This window comes from Psittacula echo, assembly GCF_963264785.1.
Source record: "Psittacula echo genome assembly, chromosome: 6".
Lineage (NCBI taxonomy): Eukaryota > Metazoa > Chordata > Aves > Psittaciformes > Psittacidae > Psittacula > Psittacula echo.
Window position 1 is genome coordinate 36209973 of NC_137743.1, and position 24824 is coordinate 36234796.

General features: G+C 35.9%; 1 protein-coding gene across 1 annotated transcript in view; it reads right to left on the reverse strand.

Moving 5' to 3' along the window:
* LRP1B (LDL receptor related protein 1B) overlaps positions 1 to 24824 on the reverse strand; it is a gene marked incomplete at both ends in the record, with an annotated part of 775176 nt that overhangs the window by 194093 nt on the left and 556259 nt on the right. Inside the window, 4 exons of the mRNA XM_080621164.1 lie at positions 5737 to 5868; positions 6944 to 7069; positions 9052 to 9192; positions 22081 to 22230. Of these exons, the coding sequence (XP_080477290.1) occupies positions 5737 to 5868; positions 6944 to 7069; positions 9052 to 9192; positions 22081 to 22230 (549 nt within the window). The remainder of the gene's footprint in view (positions 1 to 5736; positions 5869 to 6943; positions 7070 to 9051; positions 9193 to 22080; positions 22231 to 24824) is intronic.

The following is a 24824-nucleotide window of genomic DNA, read 5'->3' on the forward strand; positions in this document are numbered from 1 at the left end:
TTACAGATAGTATATATATTTATATGTCTACACACATATATGTGTGCATGTGTAAATATATACATATATATATGTGAGAGAAAACAAAACTTACACAGATAATTGCGAATTCCAATAAAAAAAAATCTATTATGTTTACCATCTGGATAAGACATTCTACAAGTGACTTTTTTGTATTTCATACTCCAGTTTAATTCATCTCCATAAAAATAAACCACTCTGTAGTCATACTATGACTATTTAAGGCAGCCATGTGTGCAAGAATCCACACAACGGCTTAGAAACTGTTTTAAGAATGCAGAGCTCTCAGTGGATTCACTTCCATGTAATCTTACTGTATATAGCACAACTAGCTTTGTAGTACTGTTTTCTTAAAATACTGATTTTCAGTAATTAAAAAATTCAAACAACTGAACTACCTGGATTTGCTTCCACATAAACACGTTAAAGAAATAAAGCCAATCTAAAAAAAATAATATTGCTCTTTAAAATATATTATCATACACAGCCACCATTAAAAGTCTACGTAAATTACTAATTTACTCTCTGTAAAATGCAATGGTTTATGACACAGTTTTGTTTTAGCAATGATCAAAACTTTTCCTTAATACACAATATACATGACCCAAATATGAACATGTAGGAAGCAACTGATGGTTATGTACATGTACAAAAAAAGATGTTGATAGTATACAAAATCATGGACATGTGCTGCTGTAACTTCAGAGATACAAAGATACTTCCCAATAATAAAGGAAAACACATTTTCAAGATAAATATTACAGGGAATACTATTTTAACATCAGTCAAATTGAATTATTTAGATGGTAGTGTTCCTGTAAAATTACCAGAGTTTTTAAGCAGAATGTTTCTGTTCTACAAACAACAAAAAAAAAATGTAAGTAGTTTTGGGACTGTAACTAGTCAGGGAAACTGAAGCAATATTTACTGTGTTGGAGGAAGTTCACAAAGCACATGGAGTCCACTGCTTCTAGAAAGTATCCTCAAAAGTAAATGATAACAGCTTGCGTACGTAGAGATAAAAATTATCCAACTGTACATTGATACTAAACCTCAGCTAACACATCATTTTCTTAAAATTCTCATATTCTTTTACAACCCAATGCCTTACTTGTCTATATTTTGTATCCTGAAATAAATATTTATTAAGCCTAACTATAAAATGCATGGATTATGACATTTAGAGATAATTATTCAAAGATGCTTTTTTTTTTTTTTTTTTTTTTTTATTTGAAGTACTGGTAAAAGTTATTTAATCAATTTATTCACAGCAATACAAAAATTTTCAGTAACTATGTTCTATACATTACATTGGAGAATGTTTTTTGATTTTCTAGGTACTTCATACTAGTAAGAAAAGAAAAAAGCCTATCCTCTTTTGCTGTACGGTGTGAAAATACCTAAGTAAGTAGTTGACACCAAACTAATAAAGATCTCTGTCAGTTTCAAATACAGATAATAGTACAGCATTTGATCCATTTCAGTTTGCACTTGGATACAGATGGTATGATCCAAATGACAGACCTCTCTCATTTTATAGACACAGCAATCATTATGGATTCCTGTTTGTTAATAATCAAAGTCCTCCATATCTCAATAAAATATTTAGTAACATTCTCACAGTAGGGCTCAACCATTGTAGATCCATGCCATGCAGAACAAGCTGATAGGAATTCAGATTAAGCAATTAGGTTTTAATCTGTTGAAGCTGTTAACTTTGAAAAGTGGACACTCTTTTCACAGATCTGTGCGTCAAGGCTGTCTCTGTCAGGTAGCACTATTAATATTATTATTACACAAACCTGTTTTATTTTCCAAATTACTCTGAAAATTAGAGACATGGAGATTAAAACTCCCCTTAGCATCTAGTTCTTGAAGACAGTTCTGGCTTCAGGCAGACGAAAAGAAGGCCTATATTCAATTTGGAGCCTTCAGTATTTTTTTACTTATTCTACTGTTAGAATCTGAAGAAAAGAGAATTACTATTTGGAAATTATAGTTGCCACAAAATGGGGAAATAACAGTCTAACTTTGTACAGCTCCTGCAAGCATTTTGCTAAGTGGTAAGCATTAGTAACCATGGCTTCACATTGACTCTTACAGTACACAGGGTGTTTATCAGCAAACACTGCAAATTAATTCCATTTAATGCATTAGTATTTTGCCAATAAAATCCTGTAAATCAAAACTCCACATGCAAAGTATTTGCTGAACATTACCCCTTCTGTCAGCCTCTGTCAGCTTAGTCTGTAAATGTTCAAAACACCTATTTCTACAAAGAAAGTAAAATCTATTCTCTTCCCACCTATACACGCCTGCATGTATACCACAGATAAAAATGCCTGAAGGCACAATGATAGCATGAGTAACAGGGTGAGAGAAAATGGAGACAGAAGTATGGAAAAATATGTCATAGAACACCCCTGGATTCCCAGCTCCCACTAAGTTCAGCAAAAATCAGTGAGGGACTGGGAAGACTTCACTTTTCACAAAGGGAAAATCCTAAATTGTTTCTGAGATTAATTACTGCAGAAGTGAAAGGGGCTCAGCAATAACATTGTATGATTTCAGATCTACCAACAAATCTATTACTCCACCTTTATGAAGGCTTTCTGACACATATGCAAACATTCATGTAACTGCACTTCATTTTTGTAATTTAAATAAGAAAAGAAATGCTACTAATCATTAAGTAGCTTGTGCCCTCTAAGTCAGTAAGACTTAACAGATAGCATCTCCTGATGAACAGGATCACTTTTTCTTGGACACATAGCTCTACCCATCAATTTGATGCAAATAATCACAATGAAACACAATGTTCTTGTTTCTTCAATACTTAGAATGCCCTAGATGCCCTCAGTAGTGTTTCTTTGCCATGCAGATTCTCCTCCAACCACACCAAGCTTAAACAGATTACCTCCCAATGTGTGAAACAATTATTTCAACAAATGCAAACCACATACTAATTTAAAAAGTATGGTGAGCCTCCTGGGACAATGTTGAGAGGAAAACAACAATGGGCAATTGCCTGAGATACTGTGAAGAAGTCTGCAGCAGCAGGAAAGAATCAACACCATTGTTCTTAACAAAACAGAAATGAAAGGCTACTAGGATGACACCCAATTTTATAAACCTATGTCTTAAACAACACTGGTAACCCCTCTTCCCACCGACCTCTAAAAGAAGTCCAAAGGTCAAAACTACTCTTGTAGTTCTTTAATGAGAATACAGCTATATGGCGTGGAAGGGAAAAGGTGCATTTATCTTCTAGCATGTCTGCAAAAAATCTTGTTGTCTTTTAGCTGCTATTCACTAGCATATGTTAATGTATTTTAACCACTTTGCATACTTAAACATTACTGCAAGTAGTTAAGAATTAGGGAATGTTACACGATTAAGAATGAAATGCAAGCAATAGTCATTTTATTTAAAAAAACCCCAAAACCAACAGCCAACAAAAAACAACCAAAAAACAAACCCAAAATAAAACAAACAAACAAACAAACAAAACCAACAAGATGAAATCTGAAAGTACCTCCACTTGTCTTCTCAATCAGATTTGATGAACAAAGGTTTTAGGAATGAATTAATAAAATTCAAGGTACCAAAATGAGAAAAATAATTGCTTTTTAAGCTGAAATACAGTTGAAACCTGTACTGTAACTTTTTATAACACAGTATCCTCTTGTGATTTCACTGCTGCAGAAAATTTACATTCATATTTAGCAATGCATTTGCCACTGTCAAACATATTCACGTTCCCAGTGCTGTAACTGATCATCGCACAACTTGGCGAACCCTACTGAATTTCATCCTTCCTCAATTCTCATTTTTAAAAGTTAAACGTAAGTACCTGCATCTTATTCTCAAAAACCACTTATTTGATATTTTCTACTGGCGTCCAAAGCTCTGTAAAGTAGGAGCTATCATGTAAGTAAGCCATGCCAAAACCAAAGCAAACCAAACAAAAAAAAAAAAAAATCCCAAACCCAAAGAAAATAAAAGATGCAAAATCCCCAGTACAATCCTAGTATCAGTATTTGAGAACTAAAGGTCAAATTTCAGACTTCTGTATTGCATATCATAATCCTATAAAGCTTGCAAGACTTGAGTTCAAACACAGTATTTTTTAAGTATACTATAATAAAAACTACAATCCCTGGAAAACCCCATTACATAGTCTTGGTACTTTGTCATGAATATGTGTACCTACCACTTCTCTATCATCCTATGGCTTTCAAGGAATAGATGAAATCAGCTGCATCATAGTTTTTCCCATCTAAGATATGTGTATAAAGCACTGGCTTTTAAGTAATTTTTAAGTCTCAGTAGACCGTGACTGAACTTTGCCTGTGATATAACAAAAACTCTGAACATTAGCTGTTACTGATTTTGAAAGCAAAATATACCAGTTTGAGGGCATTGTAAAATGTTGGGTGAATTTGGAATTTTACTAGGCAGAGTAGAGGTACAAGAGTGTCACTGTAAAAGGCAAGCCAAAAAAAAAAAAAAAGACTTTAATGAATTTAACTCCTGACCTGTTAATAAAAGTTTATAGAGATATTTGTGCAATCAAGTAGTCAAACAGAACAAACAGGAAAAGGTCTGCTTTTAATATGAAGCCATATGTTAACCTATAGTTAAGCAAAAAAACATAGGATCTCTTGGTGCTGAATTCCCAGGCAGAACTTATTTCAAAATTAAATACAATGGAGTATGACAAAATAATCACACATTTCAGTAAGTCAATGTCCTTATGTATTTAACATAGGTAACTTACAATTTTATGTCTAAACTACTAGCTTGTAAACTCTATGGGCAAAAAAACCCCCAAAACAGCTCATGTAAGAATCAGCTTAGAAGGAAGGCCAGTCAAAGAGCTAATGGCTCAAAAATAAGGAGATACAAGGTGTTTTCAGGTCACTACTTGGTCACAATTTCTTACTTTCTGTAAGCTAACCAAAAATTCCTGATGTTTTTGAAGTTATTCAGGCGCACTTTAGTTCCAGCGGGAGATGTATCAAATCATTTTTCAGGACATGAAGCTTAATTTTTTCCACCTTCTTTCACATGCATGCAAGACAAAAACCTAATTTCATAGGACATTTGTGGAGGCTATGTGAACTAAAATCTGTTTCCTATTTATACACTACAGTGGAAAAGTAAGTAGTGTACTTGAGATAGACATGCCTGTTCTTCAGGCTGTTAGAGCTCCCACTTTTGAAGGGAAGAAACAGATACAAAATTGGCTTGTACACTGCAGCGAAGAGGCTGAGCTTTACTGGACAGAAAGAAAACTATGCCACTCAGCTGTCAAATCCACCTGTTAGGTTAGAAAATTCTGGGGAAAAAATGTCATGACAGAAACAAGCTTTTTTCTATAAGAAAGGAACTAATAAAACCTGTTTTTCTACAGATTTGAGCACTTTCTGTAATATCACGTTTCCTATTCAAGTTCTTAGTGATGTCTCCATTGAAAAACAGCAGTTAGTGCTGCTAATGCAGTCTACATATACATAACAAGTTTTTCTATTTACTGTAACTAATAAATAGCTACAGGTTAACACTGTAGCGCACAACTTCCAATTCCCTTAAATATAGTTGCAGTTACTTAGAAGGTTTGATAACCTTCATTTCATTTGATAACCTTATTTCATTTAAAAGAAAAGTATACAATATTTACCATACATACAATAAACTATACATGACATTTACCTGCATGGAAGTCTATGCCCACAGCAAATGAAGCTCCAGATATAGGCATTAAAGCATCCATTTTATCATTTGGATCAAGAGGAATTCCTCTAATTCCTTCATGAACAGAATACATAAGAAATGATTCAATACCTATGGGAAAAATAAAATAGCTGATGGGAGCAAAGTGAAGACTTTCCCAATTAAAAAGACCTGAGGAAGTAACAAGTACTAGACACAGTTTTCCAGTAAGGCTTCATAGTTTTCCAAAATGATAAAGCCATCCCTTTGAAAAAATAATCGTGAATTTATATGGTGTAGTTCTAATTAAATGATAAATGCAGTCTCATAAAGAAAAGGGAATAGCTGCCCATTTCAAGCATCACCTTCCAATTAAGTAATGAGCAGTAATGGAAATTAGAACTTAAGAAATTGGGTTTGAATTATGAGAAATTTAAGAATATGTTCAGTGCACATCTGCACTTCCTGTATATATTTAGCAAGTGACAATTTTAAAGAAGTTGTGGAAAGCAGGACTCAAGACTGAAAATAGCCTTTTGAGGCACAGGATTCATCTCACCTCATTTAGTCATGCACACTTCCTTTATAGACAATAGAAAGAAATACACAGTTTTAGTGAACAATGCAGTTGATGTATTTGAAATGCCTACTTTTGTGTTAGATTAATCATATTCCAGGTGCATTCTATTTCTATTAAGTAGGAAGAATTTCTATTTCTATTAAGTAGGAAGAAACTCTGTGTAGAGGTCTTATTTTATCATTGCCAGTTGAGATGAATCACACCTAATTGTTCACAACCAAGATTAGAACAAATACTTTGTTGCCCTAATCTGTTCATATATTAGAAAACCTTTAAGAGAAATTATGCAGGGCAACAATACCTAACTCATTATTGAAGAATTTTAACTACCATACACAAAAAGTCATATATTTTAAATACAGGAGTAATATATTTTAAATACACACTGTACACCAATTTTACCTTAATTAACAACTGAAAGTTATAAACATCCAAAGAAATAAATGTAAAAGTAAAAATTACTATTTTAAAAAAGAAATAAAAAATGTTAAGAACATGCTATTGTCACATATGAAAAACACTGAAAAAATAGGAAAGCCACATTTATGTTGTATTAAAGAAAGTTTATATACCCATTACAGCAATAAAATTTAAGTTAGTGAAAATAAATACTGAACATCATTTTACCTTTGCATGACATGCGGTTTTTTTGAAGGTTGTAGCCTACTGTACACACACATGTCCTGGTGGTTTCTGATGTTGGTAAACAAAGCTGGGAGCATCCACCATTGTTTAACTGACAAGAATTGCTACCTATGACATGATGGGAGAAGAGACAAGAAAAAACCAAAATTTGAACAGTGCAATCCTAACTAAAAATGAGTGCTGGCATCAATTTATTATTATTATCAAATCTAAATTTTGTTCAGCTAACATCTTTAAAAAATTTAGATATGCATGTAACATTTCAGGTTTTGCTACTTTTCAATGCTTCTCTTGCAGCATTTATCCGTGCACTTAGAATATTTTTTTTTCCTTAGATTTTTTTTAATACCTCAATTTTCTGAAGATGAATCTGCCTATTTTCAAGTAAAAGTATATGATAAAACTGAAAATACCACACTGTTTTGAGTAGCAATGATGAAATCTCACTGACATTAGTCTAGAAGGTATTTTATTCTAAACAATGAGGAAGTCATGCATTGATCATACTGTATTCATTCATCAAATGTTATACCAACCTCATTATCTTCATGAACCAGCATTTGTTTAGTATATCTAAGATACACTTCAATGTGACCTCACAGATCCATACACCTGTATCTCAACTAGAACAATATTTACTTTTAAGTAACAGATAAACACTTTTTAGGAAGATTTATATGTGTAAATCTACTAAAACATTTGAAGAATTATTGATTACAAGTTACCAAGCCCATATGAATCAGAGCACTACATATCACATTTAGTTTTGCATTCCTAATTTTGAAGTAGAAAGCATTTCTTAATCTAAAATTATAGACATTTTTTAAATGATACAACCATACAAATGGAAAAGGCAGTTGAGCTTTCTAAGTCTCAAGTATCCTTAGAAAATTAGAGAAATTGTAAGGTAAAAATTAATCTAGAATGCCAAATTTGTATACAGAGAAATCTGTAAGTGCCCTCATCTTATACTTGCTGTCATATCACTTTGATTTATAAAAATGCAAGATGCAAATGAAATATGCAAAGATTCTTCAAAAAAAGGTGTAAATCCAATCTCTAGTGTTTGACTTCTATAACCAAAACCCTGACATCGCTCTCTGTCAAAATATAGATCAGCAAAGTGACATTTCACTATAGTGAAATCACAGTTAAAGTTCAGTAGGACAAAAACCTGTTAATTTTCTTCACTTTTGTACAATGGAAGACACATCTTAAAGCTACAGACACCAGATACTGTTAATATTTGGGCACTCATGAGGTTATCTGTATACCTCCATGATAGGAAGTTCAAACATTTTAAAATGACAGACACATGAGTGAATGCCTGAATTATTATTACTTGCTGCTCCATCACATTTAAAAGTAAGGGCCAGGCTGGCAAAGCATCTCCAGTGTTTCCTAGATTATGTAAAATGGCAAGTTTTCCCTAGAGCAGTTACTATAGAACTAAATTAATGTACTCCATATACAGACTTTTTGCTACTGTTTTATTGTGGTAAAACATCCTGTGTTCTTTGGGAAGCTTCTCCGCAAAATGAAATAATTTGATTCACTTGGTACAGTAGCTGGAATCAGAAATAATATCTTTCTAAAGAATCACCCAAATGTTTTTATCTCTGATCTCCAAATTCATAAAACTGTGAGCATGATCCCAAATTACACTTTTTCATGTTATCTTAGTTCCACTTTGCCAACTAAACTTTGGCAGCATGTTTTTGCTTTTTTGTACTTTTGATTTTTACTACTGTCACTTCTCTCAATTTAGATGAATTAAACTGTTATAAAACACATATATAGTGAAGAATCTTAATGAACTCCTTTATAATACTTCTCTTAAGATTTAAATAATTTGAGATGAGATCACACACTCATTTTTTTTTTCTAAAAACTTTAAATTCAATTAAAATACATTGGGCATATATGGTAAAGCAATTATTCTGTTACATTCAATAATAAAAAAGTTTATTGTAGTATATCACTGAATTACAATGAAATACATATTGTTCTATTCACATTTGGAGAATAATATGGGAAAAAGATATTACATACTCTTGAAGTTGGTTAAACATGCCTACAGTTTAACATACCTTGCTGTGCTGCTTTATCATACACTTTCATATGTACAACACCTGAAGTTTTATTTCTCAGGACAGTTGGGTTTCTTCCATCTCTTTTGTTACAGGTGCCAATCTGAGCTAAGTTCTGGTCTGCCCACCAAAGCTTTTTATCTGTAAAATTTTAAAGTTTTAAAAATTAAGAAGATCACTATCAAGTTACATATGTTTGAAACCTAAGGTGGGAAAAGCATTTGAGGTTAATTCTCAGATTGATTTAAAGGAAAATTGCTCAAACATAAATAAATTAGGTTCGATTTTAATTCTAAACCCACAAAATTTAGGTTTATAAATTTACTTTCTTTTCTTTAGGTGACAGGCTTACATACATTTTTAAGTGGAAAAACTGTATTATGCACAACTCATAACTAAAAGTTAGAAAACCTTATTCACAGATCATGTACTACAACATAAGGTTTGCTCTTGAACTTTGCTATATCCATTCATTATGTATGTAGAGATGACAGGAACTCTGGCTCCAGGTTTTCATTACTTGAGTGTTCAAATTAAGCAGCATGACAATTACCATAAAAATAATTAAGAATTTTTCTACTGTCTTCAAGAAATTTGTGAAATTCCCAACTTACATTGAAAGTAACTTTTAATCATAATTTACACAAGATTTTAAAATAACAGAAAAAGTGAGCCATGCTATGCACACACAAGCATAACATTTCAAACCATCCTTGTCAATTCATGCATGCAGAGTACTTGAATCATAGTATGAAGGACTTGCCAAAAAGTTGAGAAAAATAATTCTCACTTGATACGCAATTCCAGTATATGCAACATTATTTTGCTGCAGCTAGATTTCAGGTGACTTTAGTCATAAATATTTCACTTAAATCCAGATGGGAGTCTAAGTGCTATGAGGACAGAAACACTAAGTTTGATCATATTGCTATGACTGTATTGGTTACTGTGGAACGTAAATGTTCATTAAAAAGAAATTAAGATACAAATGTCAGTATTAATGTAAAGATAATCTTCATGACAATTTAAACAACCGTATATGAAGATAAAGAAACCTAATTTAATGATTTCAAGAAGCTGAAAGAAGGTGTATGTGACTCGTATATTCTCTACTTCATTTCACTTGCATCACTTCAGGAAAAAGTTATTTTTTAAGCCCCACTAACGATTTGAATATCAACAATAGGGATCACTTTAATTTTATTCAGAAATATACAACACTTATTAGCGTTATCAGTTTGTCATTTTCAGACTTTGATTCATTACCTGCTGAAATTAATGAAAAAGCTTCTTCAGTTAAAGTATTTGCTACTCTCTCATTCATGAAATGAAAGATAACAAAATGCCTAGGTGTCAGTGGATTATGATTTCTTTAAGGTAATAATCTTTACTACTTTTCCTCAAATCAGTATTTCTACCAAGTTTTGCATATTCCATGTTTCATCACTTGATATTGTACAAATGGACTACAAAGTAAGTCGTAATAACTGCAAGACAAAAAAGAAAAAAGATGACTTATCTGGAAACACAACAAGAGGAAATAATGCAAACAGAATAAAAGAGTATGAAATATACACTCTTAAAATCCTTCTCAGCAGCCTTCATGGAAAATTTTTATTCCTTATTGCTAAAGCTTGGATGGCAGAATAGAGTAAAATAAGAGGTAAGCATATAATAATATGGTAAAATAAGAGGGAAGCAATAACAGCATCAGAAGAACGCTGGAAATGCCCCTTACTCTCTTGTTATTTCATATACCCCTACACATATAAAAGAACATTGTAATTGTCTTTACTGTAGCTCTGAAGGATGATATCAAGATCATAGGGCTGCTTTCTACAACAGCTACACCCTGTTCCAATGAAGATGCTGTGGTGGCAGTGGAAAAGCTCTGTAGTATGGCACTGCTACTTGTAATGCCCATACTGCCAGGTACCACAGCCAAGTGTCATCAATCGGGGGCACCCAATGACTGTTCACCCTTATGTCTCACCTGAGACTGTCAAGACTTGAGAATTGGGTCCTGCCATGACATGATTTTGTGACTTGATGTGTGCCAGATTTCACACATACAAGCACCAACATTGCACGCTCAAGGTGGAATCATTTGTTTAATGACAACTAATGTATTCTACATAAACATATTCCATGAGAACACGGTGATGGTTCAGTTTAGAGGAAGCTAAAGAATACAATGAAACTGCAAAAGTGTATTTCTGAAAGGCAAGCAAACTTTTGTCAGATCCAAAATAATAAACATAGTAATGATGCTTACTGCCTAATTCTAACAGACTGAACACTTGAGAATTTAAACTTGCTTCTGAAACAAGGACTAGGCTAACTCACAGTGACTGAATGTTCACAGTGAAGAGCTCCTTACCTAACCAATGTCAAGCCCTTCAGCTGTTTCCCTTATACATAATCTTTTCATATTTATCATAATTAATGTCAGCCAGCTTGTTCCCCTTATTCATCAATCTAAATGGTTGCTGGAAGCAAAGCAAATCAGTCCTTTCCTGTCTGCGTGAGACTGAAACACAGACCATACCAAACATACAGAAAACAGCCAATGCTAATTCTTACTGTTATCCTTCAGATAAAGCATAAAAGCATTAATTCAGTGAAGAACTTCCTGATGTTTCTAGCCGTAGATAAACAAATCCAACACAAAGCACTGCCAGCTATTTCTATTAAGTGTAACGGGAACAACATCCTGCCGTATTCTACTTTTCACAGTAAAGTCATAAGATACTTCTGTTACCATAGGAAAAATCAACACACAGAGCTAACACTAACTTTGTCTAAAGATTTCTTTTTGAAGTGTAACTAAGAACATGCATATGCCATACATCCTTGACAAACTCAAAAGCCAACCCATACAAAATCTCATCTGACTGAGCCTCAGTAATTCTGGAAAAGAGCAGCATGATGGGCTGTCTGAATTCTTCCCTTTGTCGGTAGCCAGCTGGCCACACAACATGCCCTAGCCAGCATATTGCTTCATGTGTAGCTCCAGAGTGGCAACAGCCTCTGCTTTGTTTTGACACGAAGATGGGGAATGGAGTGGAGAGAAAAAAAGTGGACAAATTTAAGGAATATGTAAGGAAAATGGGATATTGTGCTAGTAAATTGTAGAATTGTGAATACAACAAAGCTCTAAAAGTGCTTGCAGTTGAGACATCTGTTGTGAAGAGCAGGAGAGAAACTGCACTGAGATCTCAGGATTAAGGATGTAGGGTATTGCACTGGAGATATTATGGACAGAAAGTTATAGAACAAAGATGAAGATACTGTGTTATTAAGATTCAGGAGACATAAAAGCAGTCTGTACCAATTCCACTTTTTCTGAAACAACCGCTGGTTTGAGGCTACTTCCATAGAAAATCCTAAATTAAAATGCCTACTTATAGACAGAAATTCAACGGACTTTAATTAGAAAGAAATTAATTTTCACAAGTGAACAAAATTGTTTGCAATGCTAAATATTAAAACCAAACTATAATCAAGAACTAAGAAATCATGAGAAGAAAAGGAGGGGATGGGAGAGGAAGCAAAGCAGGCTCTACCTCAAATGCATCAGATTGGATTTCAAACTCAAACTGCAGTAAACTAATAACCAAACACTGACATAGAAACCACAGTCATCTGATTTCAAGTCCTTAACATGTCAGTCCACATTGTCTCTAGAGCACACACGGATGAATAATGAATGTGATGGCCTCAATGTCCCAGGTAGACAAGTTCCATAGTCCATAATACGTTTCACAGTGTCCGTTTCTTTCTTCCTTGAATGCCAGAACACCAAAGTTCTTACTCCCTTCACAAGACTTAAGCAGTATGAAATCTCCTTCCAACTCATTGTGGCTTATCAGTTTTTCTTGGCTTAGTCAATAACCAAATGGATCAAATCAATCAATCAAATGAAATATAGTTCTGGTACTAGCCTTGCAGGAAGTCTCAGTAAAGAAACAAGGTTTCAATAGCCCATCTCTGTTGTAGTCTCCAAGTTAACAAAATTGTATAAAAACAAGCACAAGCGACTCCCTTCTGCTCTCAGCCTTTTGGAAAAGTAATTATTTTAAACAAACTGAACTAGCTAACGTTTCAACACCATATCATCTCAGATTTCACCAACAGTCTCAAAGGCAACACAATGTAAGCTTTGGGTGAATGTTAAAGTTAACCATGAAAAGGAAAGCAATAGAAAAAAGGAAAAGAAATTATAGCAGCAATTTCAATTCAACTTTATCTTCAGTTTGTCACATGTATTTTTAAACTGGAACAATGTAAATGGCAATATATGGACAATAAAAAAAGCTTTGCAGTGAGTTAAAATTTCACTCATGACTACATTAAAAGTATTAATTACTGTGAAATACAATCTCGCAGCCGTGTTCTACATGAGAAAAAAGTATGAACCTCTCTCTTTTTTTATCCACTTACATATCTTTTAATTATCTTAAATGAAATAACTAAATGGTGCAAGTCTATATAATTGTAGTTTAACATCATTAGCATTTTCATTTCAGACAGAAAACTGTAGATGAACCAAAAATAAAACCCCAGAATGAAAAAAATTAAAAATCCTTGTTGAGCATAACATGTGGATAAACATTTAATTAAAACTGTAAGTTATAAAATCTTACTGAAGTCATATTTATTATTCATTTACATCGAGGCTTTATATTCTGTTTTAGAAAGCTATATGGGTAGAGTATGGAGAGTTAAACAACAAAGCCCATGCAAATCCTGACATTTCAGGTATATTAAAAAAGACAACAAACAATCAAAGCCAAAACCCAATTAAAAAAAAAAAAAAAAAAAAACAAAAACAAACACAACAAAACAAAACAAAAACCCAAAACCCCAACAACAACAGCAAAAACCAAAAAAGCCCCAAAACCCCACAACAAACAAAACCAAAAAACCCCACAGAAAAACCCCAAACCAACAAACCTAGCAAAAACCTCCACCACAACCAAAACCAAACCAACCTGAAACAACTCACAAATTCTGAAGTACAGACATCTTAAGCTGGCCAGTTACGACTTAAGACCTAAAGAATACAACTTTTAATTGTTCAGAAACTGCTGGGTGGCCTCTATATGCCACAACACAGTCCCATACCAAAGCAACTCAAATGTATTACACAGCTATTTTTGACAATAATTCTAAGCAGAGTCTTGGACTATTTCTCTGTGTTATTAACATATTCCTCTCAGTAGATAAGTCACCTATGACTTATAGTATCAGGACGAATCAATCTACTTTAATATTAATTTTAAAATATTACAGATTATTAAAAAAAAACAGTTGACTTTAGAATAAAGACAATTTGCTTTCATGAACTAGGGAAGAAATAATGCTATTTAAAACCTTTAAATATCAAACTGAAGTTAAATTATTTATTTGCTTTATTATGCTAAGAAGAGTTGTTTGATCAGTAATTACAGTTTTGTTGCTGAAACTAGGTCATAACATATATTAAAACTGTTGCATTTATCCATTTGTTGTGCAATTAGCACTAAGCACAGCAACATATAGGGAAACAGCAATTTGAAATGCCAAAAATTGCTACACTAGCATTGTGGACAGTCCTTTGGAGGTTTTAAGCAGTACTCTGAATGCAAATTTTGATGGGCCATTAGTTTTCATTAATGGTGGCTTGAGTATTTATGAAAGCCAACTATGTACTATACTTAGAACTGGGCAAATTGCCTAAATATATTTCATATATTAATGCTAGCGTAATGAATGGTGTTATAGCAATTAGAAGACTGATGACTTGGAAAATTAAGGTGCATGTATGTGAAGCTTTCTGATCTAAGCAACCCCTTTCACTTTGCAATTACATCCAGCAAAGTCACAGCTCCCACCATCTGAATTACTAGAAATGCATTCTGCTGTTACTTTTGGAACTTTATTTCAAAATTTGTTTTAAAACATTTAACTGCATGATGAAAATAAATGGCAGCATGAATATATTTTATTAACACGAATTCATGTTTTCTGTCTAAAATGAAATACTATCAATGTTACTGTCTGTTTAGATTGTTTGATAATACACCTTGATGGCTGTATTATATACAGTTTGTGCTCAAAAAACATTGCTCTAATATCTGCACTCCCATTGAAAAGCTATCGTATACATCTGAGTTCATTGTTATTGCTGACTGAATTTTTTTATATTAATTTCAACAGAAATAGCACTTACACATAGAATTATTCACTACATGACGTTAACTCTATTTTATACTAGTAAAAAACAACTAGAAAAAGTCTACTTCTTAGTATCATGGAATACTTCCTTTGAGGTTTCTACCACAAGTATTTAAAAAAAATAATCACCAATGCACAACTAATTACAAACCTATTATACAACCTACACAATCTACATCATATTGCTATTTTGTATTTGACCTGATACAAAATCCAATCAAATACCTCCACCAAAACTGCTGACAGAAGACTTCAATATCTGTTTTAATTCTCAGCTACAAACTTACAGTAACTAATCAATACTTTTCTAACAATGCTGTTTATGATTCATAGCCATATATCATTCAAGAAAATATACCAGTTTGGAAATGCAACAGATATTGCTGCAAGTCCCTTTGTAATTCAAATCTTATAATATAATGACTCTTCATCAAACCAGTAATACATATAGTTCCCAACAAAAATGTAAATTTCCAACTAGTTTCAGTTACAGTCAAATCATTTTCATTAAGTAACTTGGAAGATAGGAAATGAGACTTCATGCAAAATGCCTAAAACATAGATATAATTTGATCACACTCAGACACCGGCAAACAGGAAAATGGCTAAAATCAGATACTGAATATGATACATTAAACTCAAACCTTAACACAATATAGGAAGGATTTTCTTAATGTTGAAAAGAGTATCACTGTACTGTATAAGAAAATCAGGGATTCTTTCCCATGGAACATCCTGAGTTTCCAAAACAGTGGATATATTTGTTATGAACTTGTGTGAAATGGTGCCAGTAGAAGATGTCAAAAATTATGCAAGGCGTAGCATGCCATGAAATAGGCAAGTTTCTGAAAGACTAGGAGAAACTTCAGAGGTTTTTGAACAAAATGGAAAGTTAATATAATAGCAGAAGAAAGTTACTGTTGACCAAATGCAAGACAACAAACAATGGCCGGTAATAAACAAATTCACATTTTTGAATGGTAAGTGAACTAAGAATGGCTGATGTTGCGTACACTGACACTTTACACAGTGAATGTGGATATAAAAGTAAGAAAATGTTAAACAGAGCCTGGAAAGGACTAAACAACGATAAACATCTGAAACTATAGTGGTAACTTCCAGTTTACAAAGGCTAAACTGCAACAATAAAATAGAGGCATAGAAAGCAATGATGTACAGTGAAGAAACTGAGGAATAGGACTAAATTGCCTGATGAAGCTCTGAATTACTCCAGAAAATGTATTACAAAGCAAAACAAAACTTTACTGGCTTTGTAGCATTGTTTATTGAGTTCATACTACAGTTGATAGCCATGGAGTGCCAACTGCTTCTCATGCCTTTTCTCTTTTTGAAATTAACAGAAACAAAGATCAAGGTAATACAGAGATATTAGAACAGCAGAGAGATTACTAAAGCAAGAAAGAAGTCAGTCTTGGGCCTAGCTTCTGTCAGCCATTAGTTATTTAAAGTTTTGAAAAATATTCTGGAACCTAGACTATAAGATATAGCAAAACCCACTGGAAACCGCTAGAAGATCTGTTAGTTTTCTGTGCAAAGACTGTCCAGATAAAGGACAAAAGACACTAGCTCTTCACGCACACTACTGGACTATCCTTGGGTGTCTCCACTTGCAAGAGACAAGCTTGTGCTTTGCGACAAGGAGACGCCGATGGCTGCTTCCTCCCTGCTTCCCGTGCACCTCCTCACTGGCAAAGCATGAGACTTTGAAAAGTCCTTGATCAGAGTAAACATTACTTAGCAACAACTAAAAATATCATTGTGTTATCACCATTAATCCCACGCTAAAGCTGAAAACACAGCATTGCACCAGCTACTAAGAAGGAGAAAAATGACTGCTATTGCTGAACCCAGGACACACAAAGACCTAAAAAAACCCCTCAGAAGCAAGAACAACTGAGGTCTAAAAGAGATCACTGGTGTAGTAAATTTATTAGAAATTCAGCAATTTTTCAGAGAATCCTTTCTACCCCAACGCCCCTAACCGTGGCAGGGGAAAGGGTGCATGGGAACCAGGGCTATCCCAGATCATATAATCTCATCCCTTCAATCCATGGAGGTTGCCGTCACTGCTTCCTTGGTTTTGCTCTCCAGTCCAATAAATGTTCTGATGATCGACAACAACAGCCCAGTGTATGACCCGGTGAGACTACAGTACAAAGGCAGTCTCGAAACACCACACTCTATCTCTTCTTTCTGCTTCAGTGGGAACATAACCAAACCAACAATATGATAAAATCATATACTAAAAAAAAAAAAAAAAAAAAAAAAAGAAACAAAAAAAAAATAAGCTAAAACATTGCTTTCACCTGGGGAGACACTTACTGCAAAAGATGCAAAAACGCAAAAGACAGCAGAAGCCTAAAGGACTGCGGCACTGAGATGAATCTAAATGCCACAAACCAGGTATGTGTTTGGGCACAGATATCATGTCTGGGTTTTTTCCAGTCACTGATGAATTCAAATGGTAAAAATGTTAGCTTAGCATATACACAGCGAAGAAACATTCCAGCTCATGTTAGGTTTTATGTGTTTACTGTGGTTTTAGATAAAAACAGTCCAGAAAATTTATGATATGGACTAAAAATTATGCAGTAAACATTGTAATTACTGTGATTCACCTGCTAAAACTTCCTGTTAAACTTGTAGGCACACAGATCAATAGAGGTACTAAGTTTTCATATATTATCATGTTAAATCTTACATTAGAACAAATTATTCATTGTTCTTTATCTATGTATTATTAGCTATGATCATTCATCAATTACAAATCTCTTATCTTGCTTCATATCACACTGGATTTTCTGTTCTGATCCATTTTACGTGCACGAAAGCCTGACTACAAATACATGAGCATTTCAGGAAATCAGATAGCACTTATGTTGCCCCAGGATGTTGCACAATATAAAAATATACACAAAAATGAATCCAGAAATTTCTCATGTTTTCAATCAGCACATGCAGAGCTGTTAATAAAACTGTATTTGTTTGGACTTTTCTCCAACAGATTTATATACAGAATTATACTGCAATGCCATACTGCAGTTTATCACAACTATTGCTCCAAAACAAAGACAAACCCCAAAAGAAAAACCCAAACACATTGTAAGTCCTGTTTATTAATTCTGAATAGGAAGAGTTGCTATCACCTATAAAACCAAAGCATTCCAAAATTAGGAGTATTAGACGTATAGATGTTTAAAAATTATACAGCAGAAATTCTCACATCTCCACACCTGAAAAAATTCAACTACTTTCATGCAAAGAAGCACGAAACACTCTTCCATTAAATGATAGCTATAAATCCATCATTCAATATCCCAGATGGATCATCACAGTTGTAGCTTCTGTGAATCACAGATGAAGACTTGACACAACAGAAATCACAGTGACAGTATGAACAAATACTCTTTACAACATCTGATATTAAAAACTTAAAATAGCTCCCTAAAGTAAAGGTCATCTATTCATCCTATTTCTAGTCACAATGAAATCAGCAAAAGACAATTTGACTATACTACTATTCATGACTCCTTTGGGCACAAAACGTGCTTTTGATGAATGCATATGTAAAAGCATTCCCTCTCCAACAAACCTGGACAGCAATTTAGAGTTCAAAACTGGTCAAATATGTGTATAATAAAACTATTTTAGCAGCTATCACTTCAAAATATGACTTAATTTACACCATGTGCATGAAGTCTGTGGAGTTCATTTAGCATAACTTCCACAAGCACACCATTATCTGTATATTTTATCAGACAAATTACTTTAAAAAAAAGTACACAAGTCCATGGGACCTGAAGAAATCCACCTGCGGGTCCTGAAGGAGCTGGCAAATGAAGTTGCTAAGCCACTAGCTATCATATTTGAGAAATCATGGCAGTCAGGTGAAGTTCTCGATGACTGGAAAAAGAGAAATATAACCCCCACTTTCAAGAAGGGGAAAATGGATGACCCAGGGAATTACAGACCAGTCAGTCTCACCTCTGTGCCTGGCAAAATCTTGGAGCAGATTCTCCTGGAAGGCAAGCTAAGGCACATGAAAAACAAGGAGGTGGCTGGTGACAGCCAGCATGGCTTCACTAAGGGGAAATCCTGCCTGGCCAATTTGGTGGCCTTCTATGATGGGGCTACAGAACTGATGGACAGGGGCAGAGCAGTTGACATCATCTACCTAGATTTGTGCAAAGCCTTCAACACTGTCCCACATGACATCTTTGTCTCTAAATTGGAGAGACATCAATTTGATGAGCGGACCACTCGGTGGATAAAGAACTGGCCGGATGGCCGCACGCAAAGAGTTGTGGTCAATGGCTCGATGTCCGGCTGGAGACCAGTAACGAGTGGTGTCCCTCAGGGATTGGTGTTGGGACTGGTCTTCTTCAACATCTTTGTCGGTGACATGGACAGTGGGATTGAGTGCGCCCTCAGCAAGTTTGCCGATGACACCAAGCTGTGTGGTTCAGTTGATATGCTGGAGGGAAGGAATGCCATCCAGAGGGACCTCGACACGCTTGTGAGGTGGGCTGATGCCAACTTATGAAGTTTAACCATGCCAAGTGCAAGGTCTTACACCTGGGTTGGAGCAATCCCAGGCACAGCTACAGGTTGGGCAAAGAAGAGATTCAGAGCAGCCTTGTGGAGCAGGGCTTGGGGCTGTTGGTCGATGAGAAAATGAACATGAGGTGGCTTCAGTGTGCGCTCGCAGCCCAGAAAGCCAACCGCATCCTGGGCTGCATCAAAAGGAGCGTGACCAGCAGGTCAAAGGTGATCTTACTCTGCTCTTGTGAGACCTCACTTGGAGTATTGTGTGCAGTTCTGGTGTCCTCAACATAAAAAGGACATGGAACTGTTTGAACAAGTCTAGAAGAGGGCCATGAGGATGATCAGGGGACTGGAGCACCTCCCGTATGAAGACAGGCTGAGAAAGTTGGGGCTGTTCAGACTGGAGAAGAGAAGGCTGTGTGGAGACCTCATAGCAGCCTTCCAGTATGTCCTGGTTTAAGCCCAGGCCGTAAATTAGAACCACGCAGTCTACTTCCCTCCCACCTTTCTTCCCTCCACTCCTGGAGGGACAGGGAAGGGAATTGAAAGAATTCAACTCCCACGGGTTAAGATAAGAACAGTTTAGTAACTAAGGTATAACACAAATCACTACTGCTACCACCAATAATAATAATGATAAAGGAAATAACAAGGGAAGAGAATACAATACCACTCACTAACCGGTAACTCACCCCCACCCCGCAGTGATCTAGCCCTTCTGGGGACTCTCAGTTACATCCTGGGCATAACCTGCTGTGGTATGGAATACCTCTTTGGCTAGTTTGGGTCAGGTGTCCTGTCCCTGCTTCCTCCCACCTTCTCCTCCTCCCTGGCACGGCATGAGACTCACAAAGTCCTTGGTCAGGCTAAACATTCTGACCAGCAACTGAAAACATCGGCTTTATCAGTATTATCCCCAGGCCGAAAGTCAAAACCACAGCGCTGCACCAGCTACTAAGAATAGAAAAACTGACTGCTGCTGCTGAACCCAGGACACAGTATCAGAAGGGGCCTACAAGGATGCTCGGGAGGGACTATTCACCAGGGACTGTAGTGACAGGAAAAGGGGTAATGGGTTAAAACTCAAACAGGGGAAGTTTAGATTGGATATAAGGAAGAAATTCTTTACTGTGAGGGTGGTGAGGCACTGGAACAGGTTGCCCAAGGAGGCTGTGAATGCTCCATCCCTGATGGTGTTCAAGGCCAGGCTGGATGAGGCCTTGGGTGGCATGGTTTAGTGTGAGGTGTCCCTGCCCATGGCAGGGGGGTTGTAACTAGATGATCTTAAGGTCCTTTCTGACCCTAACTATTTTATGATTCTATGATTCTAAGATTCTGGCAGTTGATGAGTCAACTATCACAACAAAACTCTACTTATCAATTGAACTGCTTTTTTGTAACATCCAAGGTAAACATAAATAATGTTTAATTGAACCAGAACCAAGGTCAGCAAAGTACTGGGGGGAAATATGGAAAGCTATGAAGTCATCTCTAGAATAATATAAATACCAATTCTGAGACAGACTGGAATTTCTTCAACACACTCTATCCTAGCTCCAGCAAGGGCCAAGAGCTGAAGATGCATACAAGAAAATGAGAATTCAAACCAGTATTTTCATAATATTCAGCAATCTGCAACTTAAAGACTTCTTGATTTTTTTATTTTTTTCTTATCTTACTTTTATAATTCATAAGTTTTTGAACATTCTAAAGATTTCTAACATGCAAAGTATAACAAATAACTTATTTCTTCAACCAATTTAATGCACAGAATATTAGCAGACATCTGAAAATCCAAATAATTTATTTATCCAAATCATCCACCAGCAATTCATAACCAAAAGAAGTCTTCACAAAGTGCAAGCCAATCCAACAAACTCAGGCTATTCTGAATGAAGATAATAGAAGTGAGCAGCGGAAGAAAAGTCATAGATAATTCTGTGTAATGAAGAGTATAGCATATCTCCTTCCAATATGCTTTACAAATAACTATAGTCATCAGTCTGTTACCTTAGTACTGTGTATATGCATGTCAAACTGTATTTTGAAACATATAATTGTAATAGAGATTTTAAACTGTTCAATAAAAGATAAAAAACATTTTTCCACAAACAAAAAAGTACCACTAGTGAACGTACTCTATATATTATCTACACAAAAACAATAGCACCTCCCAGCTTTTGATATTTCATTATCAATTAGCTTCCAATCATATAAAATCTATGTTATTACCACTGGACTTACCCATAATGGTTAAAGCTGTGGCTTTTGTTAAGTCTTCTTTCATTGATTCAATTATTTCCAAATTTCCACCGTCCAGGTTGCATCTACTTATTGTTCCATTTCCTGAACTGATCCAGTAAAGTTTGCTCTCTCCATAATCTATTGATAAACCTGTAATTAATACACACAACTTTAACAACTTTGGCTTGAATGGACAATATTTAACATCACACTGTTTTCATAATATATGCACATTTAAAAATATAGACACACACAATGTGCTTTAAGTTAAGCTTTACAAAACAAACAAACAATTAAAACCAAACTTGGCCATTAACAGTAAAACCCCTATGATTTTCAAAAGATTCCTGCCTTTTATTTCTTCCAACATCTACAGAAATCAATTGGTGACTAACTGATAAAAGAGCATTATCTGGCAAAGAACAAGTACTTGAGTGAACTGAGGTCCTTAGCAAAGTCACTGATAAATGCAAACCAGAAGCCATAATTTATATTCTAACATTAAGAATACATAAAGACTTAGAAAACAAGCTAATTTTTGTGATTCAAAACTAGGAAAAGTCTGTTCTTTCCCTATATACACAGCCCTCTGCTTAGAATGCTGAAATACCAAAACCTAATACTAATTCTCAATAAATTCATAGTATTCATTTTCATTTTGCTTCATAGTGAGCTGACCTCATGATCAGTTCTTTGGAGTTACAAGCAAAAGAACCGTAGAAATAAAAATACTTGCAAAATAACCTACTAAATGAACATAGCATACAATTTTCTGGAATTAAGAACAAAGAACTAAGCGATCATGTATTTCAGACTTGTACAATCTTAAAAATGTTCAAGTAATTGTAGCAGGAGATTTTCCACAGTAAATATTAGCTGGCGAATGAAGTTACTAAGCCACTGCTCATTATACTTGAAAAATCATGGCAGTCAGGTCAAGCTTGTGACAACTGGAAAAAGGGTAAGATAATCCCCATTTTCAAGAAGGAGAAAATGGATGACCCAGGGAATTACAGACCAGTCAGTCTCACCTCTGTGCCTGGCAAAATCTTGGAGCAGATTCTCCTGGAAGGCATGCTAGGGCACATGAAAAACAAGGAGGTGGCTGGTGACAGCCAGCATGGCTTCACTAAGGGGAAATCCTGCCTGGCCAATTTGGTGGCCTTCTATGATGGGGTAGAGCAGGTGACGTCACCTACCTGGACTTGTGCAAAGCCTTCGACACTGTCCCACATGACATCTTTGTCTCTAAATTGGAGGGACATCAATTTGATGAGCGGACCACTCGGTGGATAAAGAACTGGCTGGATGGCCACACTCAAAGAGTGGTGGTCAATGGCTCGATGTCCGGCTGGAGACCGGTAACAAGTGGTGTCCCTCAGGGATCGCTGTTGGGACCGGTCTTGTTTAACATCTTTGTCAGTGACATGGACAGTGGGATTGAGTGCGCCCTCAGCAAGTTTGCCGATGACACCAAGCTGTGTGGTTCGGTTGATACGCCGGAGGGAAGGGATGCCATCCAGAGGGACCTTGACACCCTTGTAAGGTGGGCTGATGCCAACCTCATGAAGTTTAACCATGCCAAGTGCAAGGTCTTACACCTGGGTTGGAGCAATCCCAGGCACAGCTACAGGTTGGGCAAAGAAGAGATTCAGAGCAGCCTTGTGGAGCAGGGCTTGGGGCTGTTGGTCGATGAGAAAATGAACATGAGGTGGCTTCAGTGTGCGCTCGCAGCCCAGAAAGCCAACCATATCCTGGGCTGCATCAAAAGAAGCGTGACCAGCAGGTCGAAGGAGGTGATCCTGCCCCTGTGCTTTGCTCTCGTGAGACCTCACTTGGAGTATTGTGTGCAGTTCTGGTGTCCTCAACAGAAAAAGGACATGGAATTGTTGGAACAAGTCCAGAGAAGGGCCACCAGGATGATCAGGTGACTGGAGCACCTCCCGTATGAAGATAGGCTGAGAAAGTTGGGGCTGTTTAGACTGGAGAAGAGAAGGCTGCATGGAGACCTCATAGCAGCCTTCCAGTATCTGAAGGGGGCCTACAAGGATGCTGGGGATGGACTCTTCATCAGGGACCATAGTGACAGGACAAGGGGTAACGGGTTCAAACTTAAACAGGGAAAGTTTAGATTGGATATAAAGAAGAAATTCTTTACTGTGAGGGTGGTGAGGCACTGGAATGGGTTGCCCATGGAGGTTGTGAATGCTCCATCCTTGGCAGTGTTCAAGGCCAGGTTGGACAAAGCCTTGGGTGGCATGGTTTAGTGTAAGGTGTCCCTGCCCATGGCAGGGGGGTTGTAACTAGATGATCTTAATGTCCTTTCCAACCCTAACTATTCTATGATTCTATGATTCTAAGGTATACAGCAACAAGTTGCCAAAAAATACTGTTTCACTCTATAGGTCAACCTCTAGATATTACACAGTATTCTTCTTCCATCCTGTAAACTGCTTCTCTGTGAAAAGCTTGACATATTTTCAATATCCTGACAGGAGAAAGCGGTGCCATAGGCTGCAGAACTTAAAGATGCCGTCATGCCACCACGACTTTAAGCACATTTGTCATATTAGGCCAAAAGCTATCTGCTTTCTAAGCTTTTGGGAAACAGCTTTCCAGTTCCTTTAGTTACTGATATTTTCTCCCTTTCTGCAAGTGTATCACCCAGAAGAATGCAACACATACTTGCAGTGCTTATGCCTAGAAAAGGAAACTTTCCTGAGAATATGGATGAACCTTGCCAT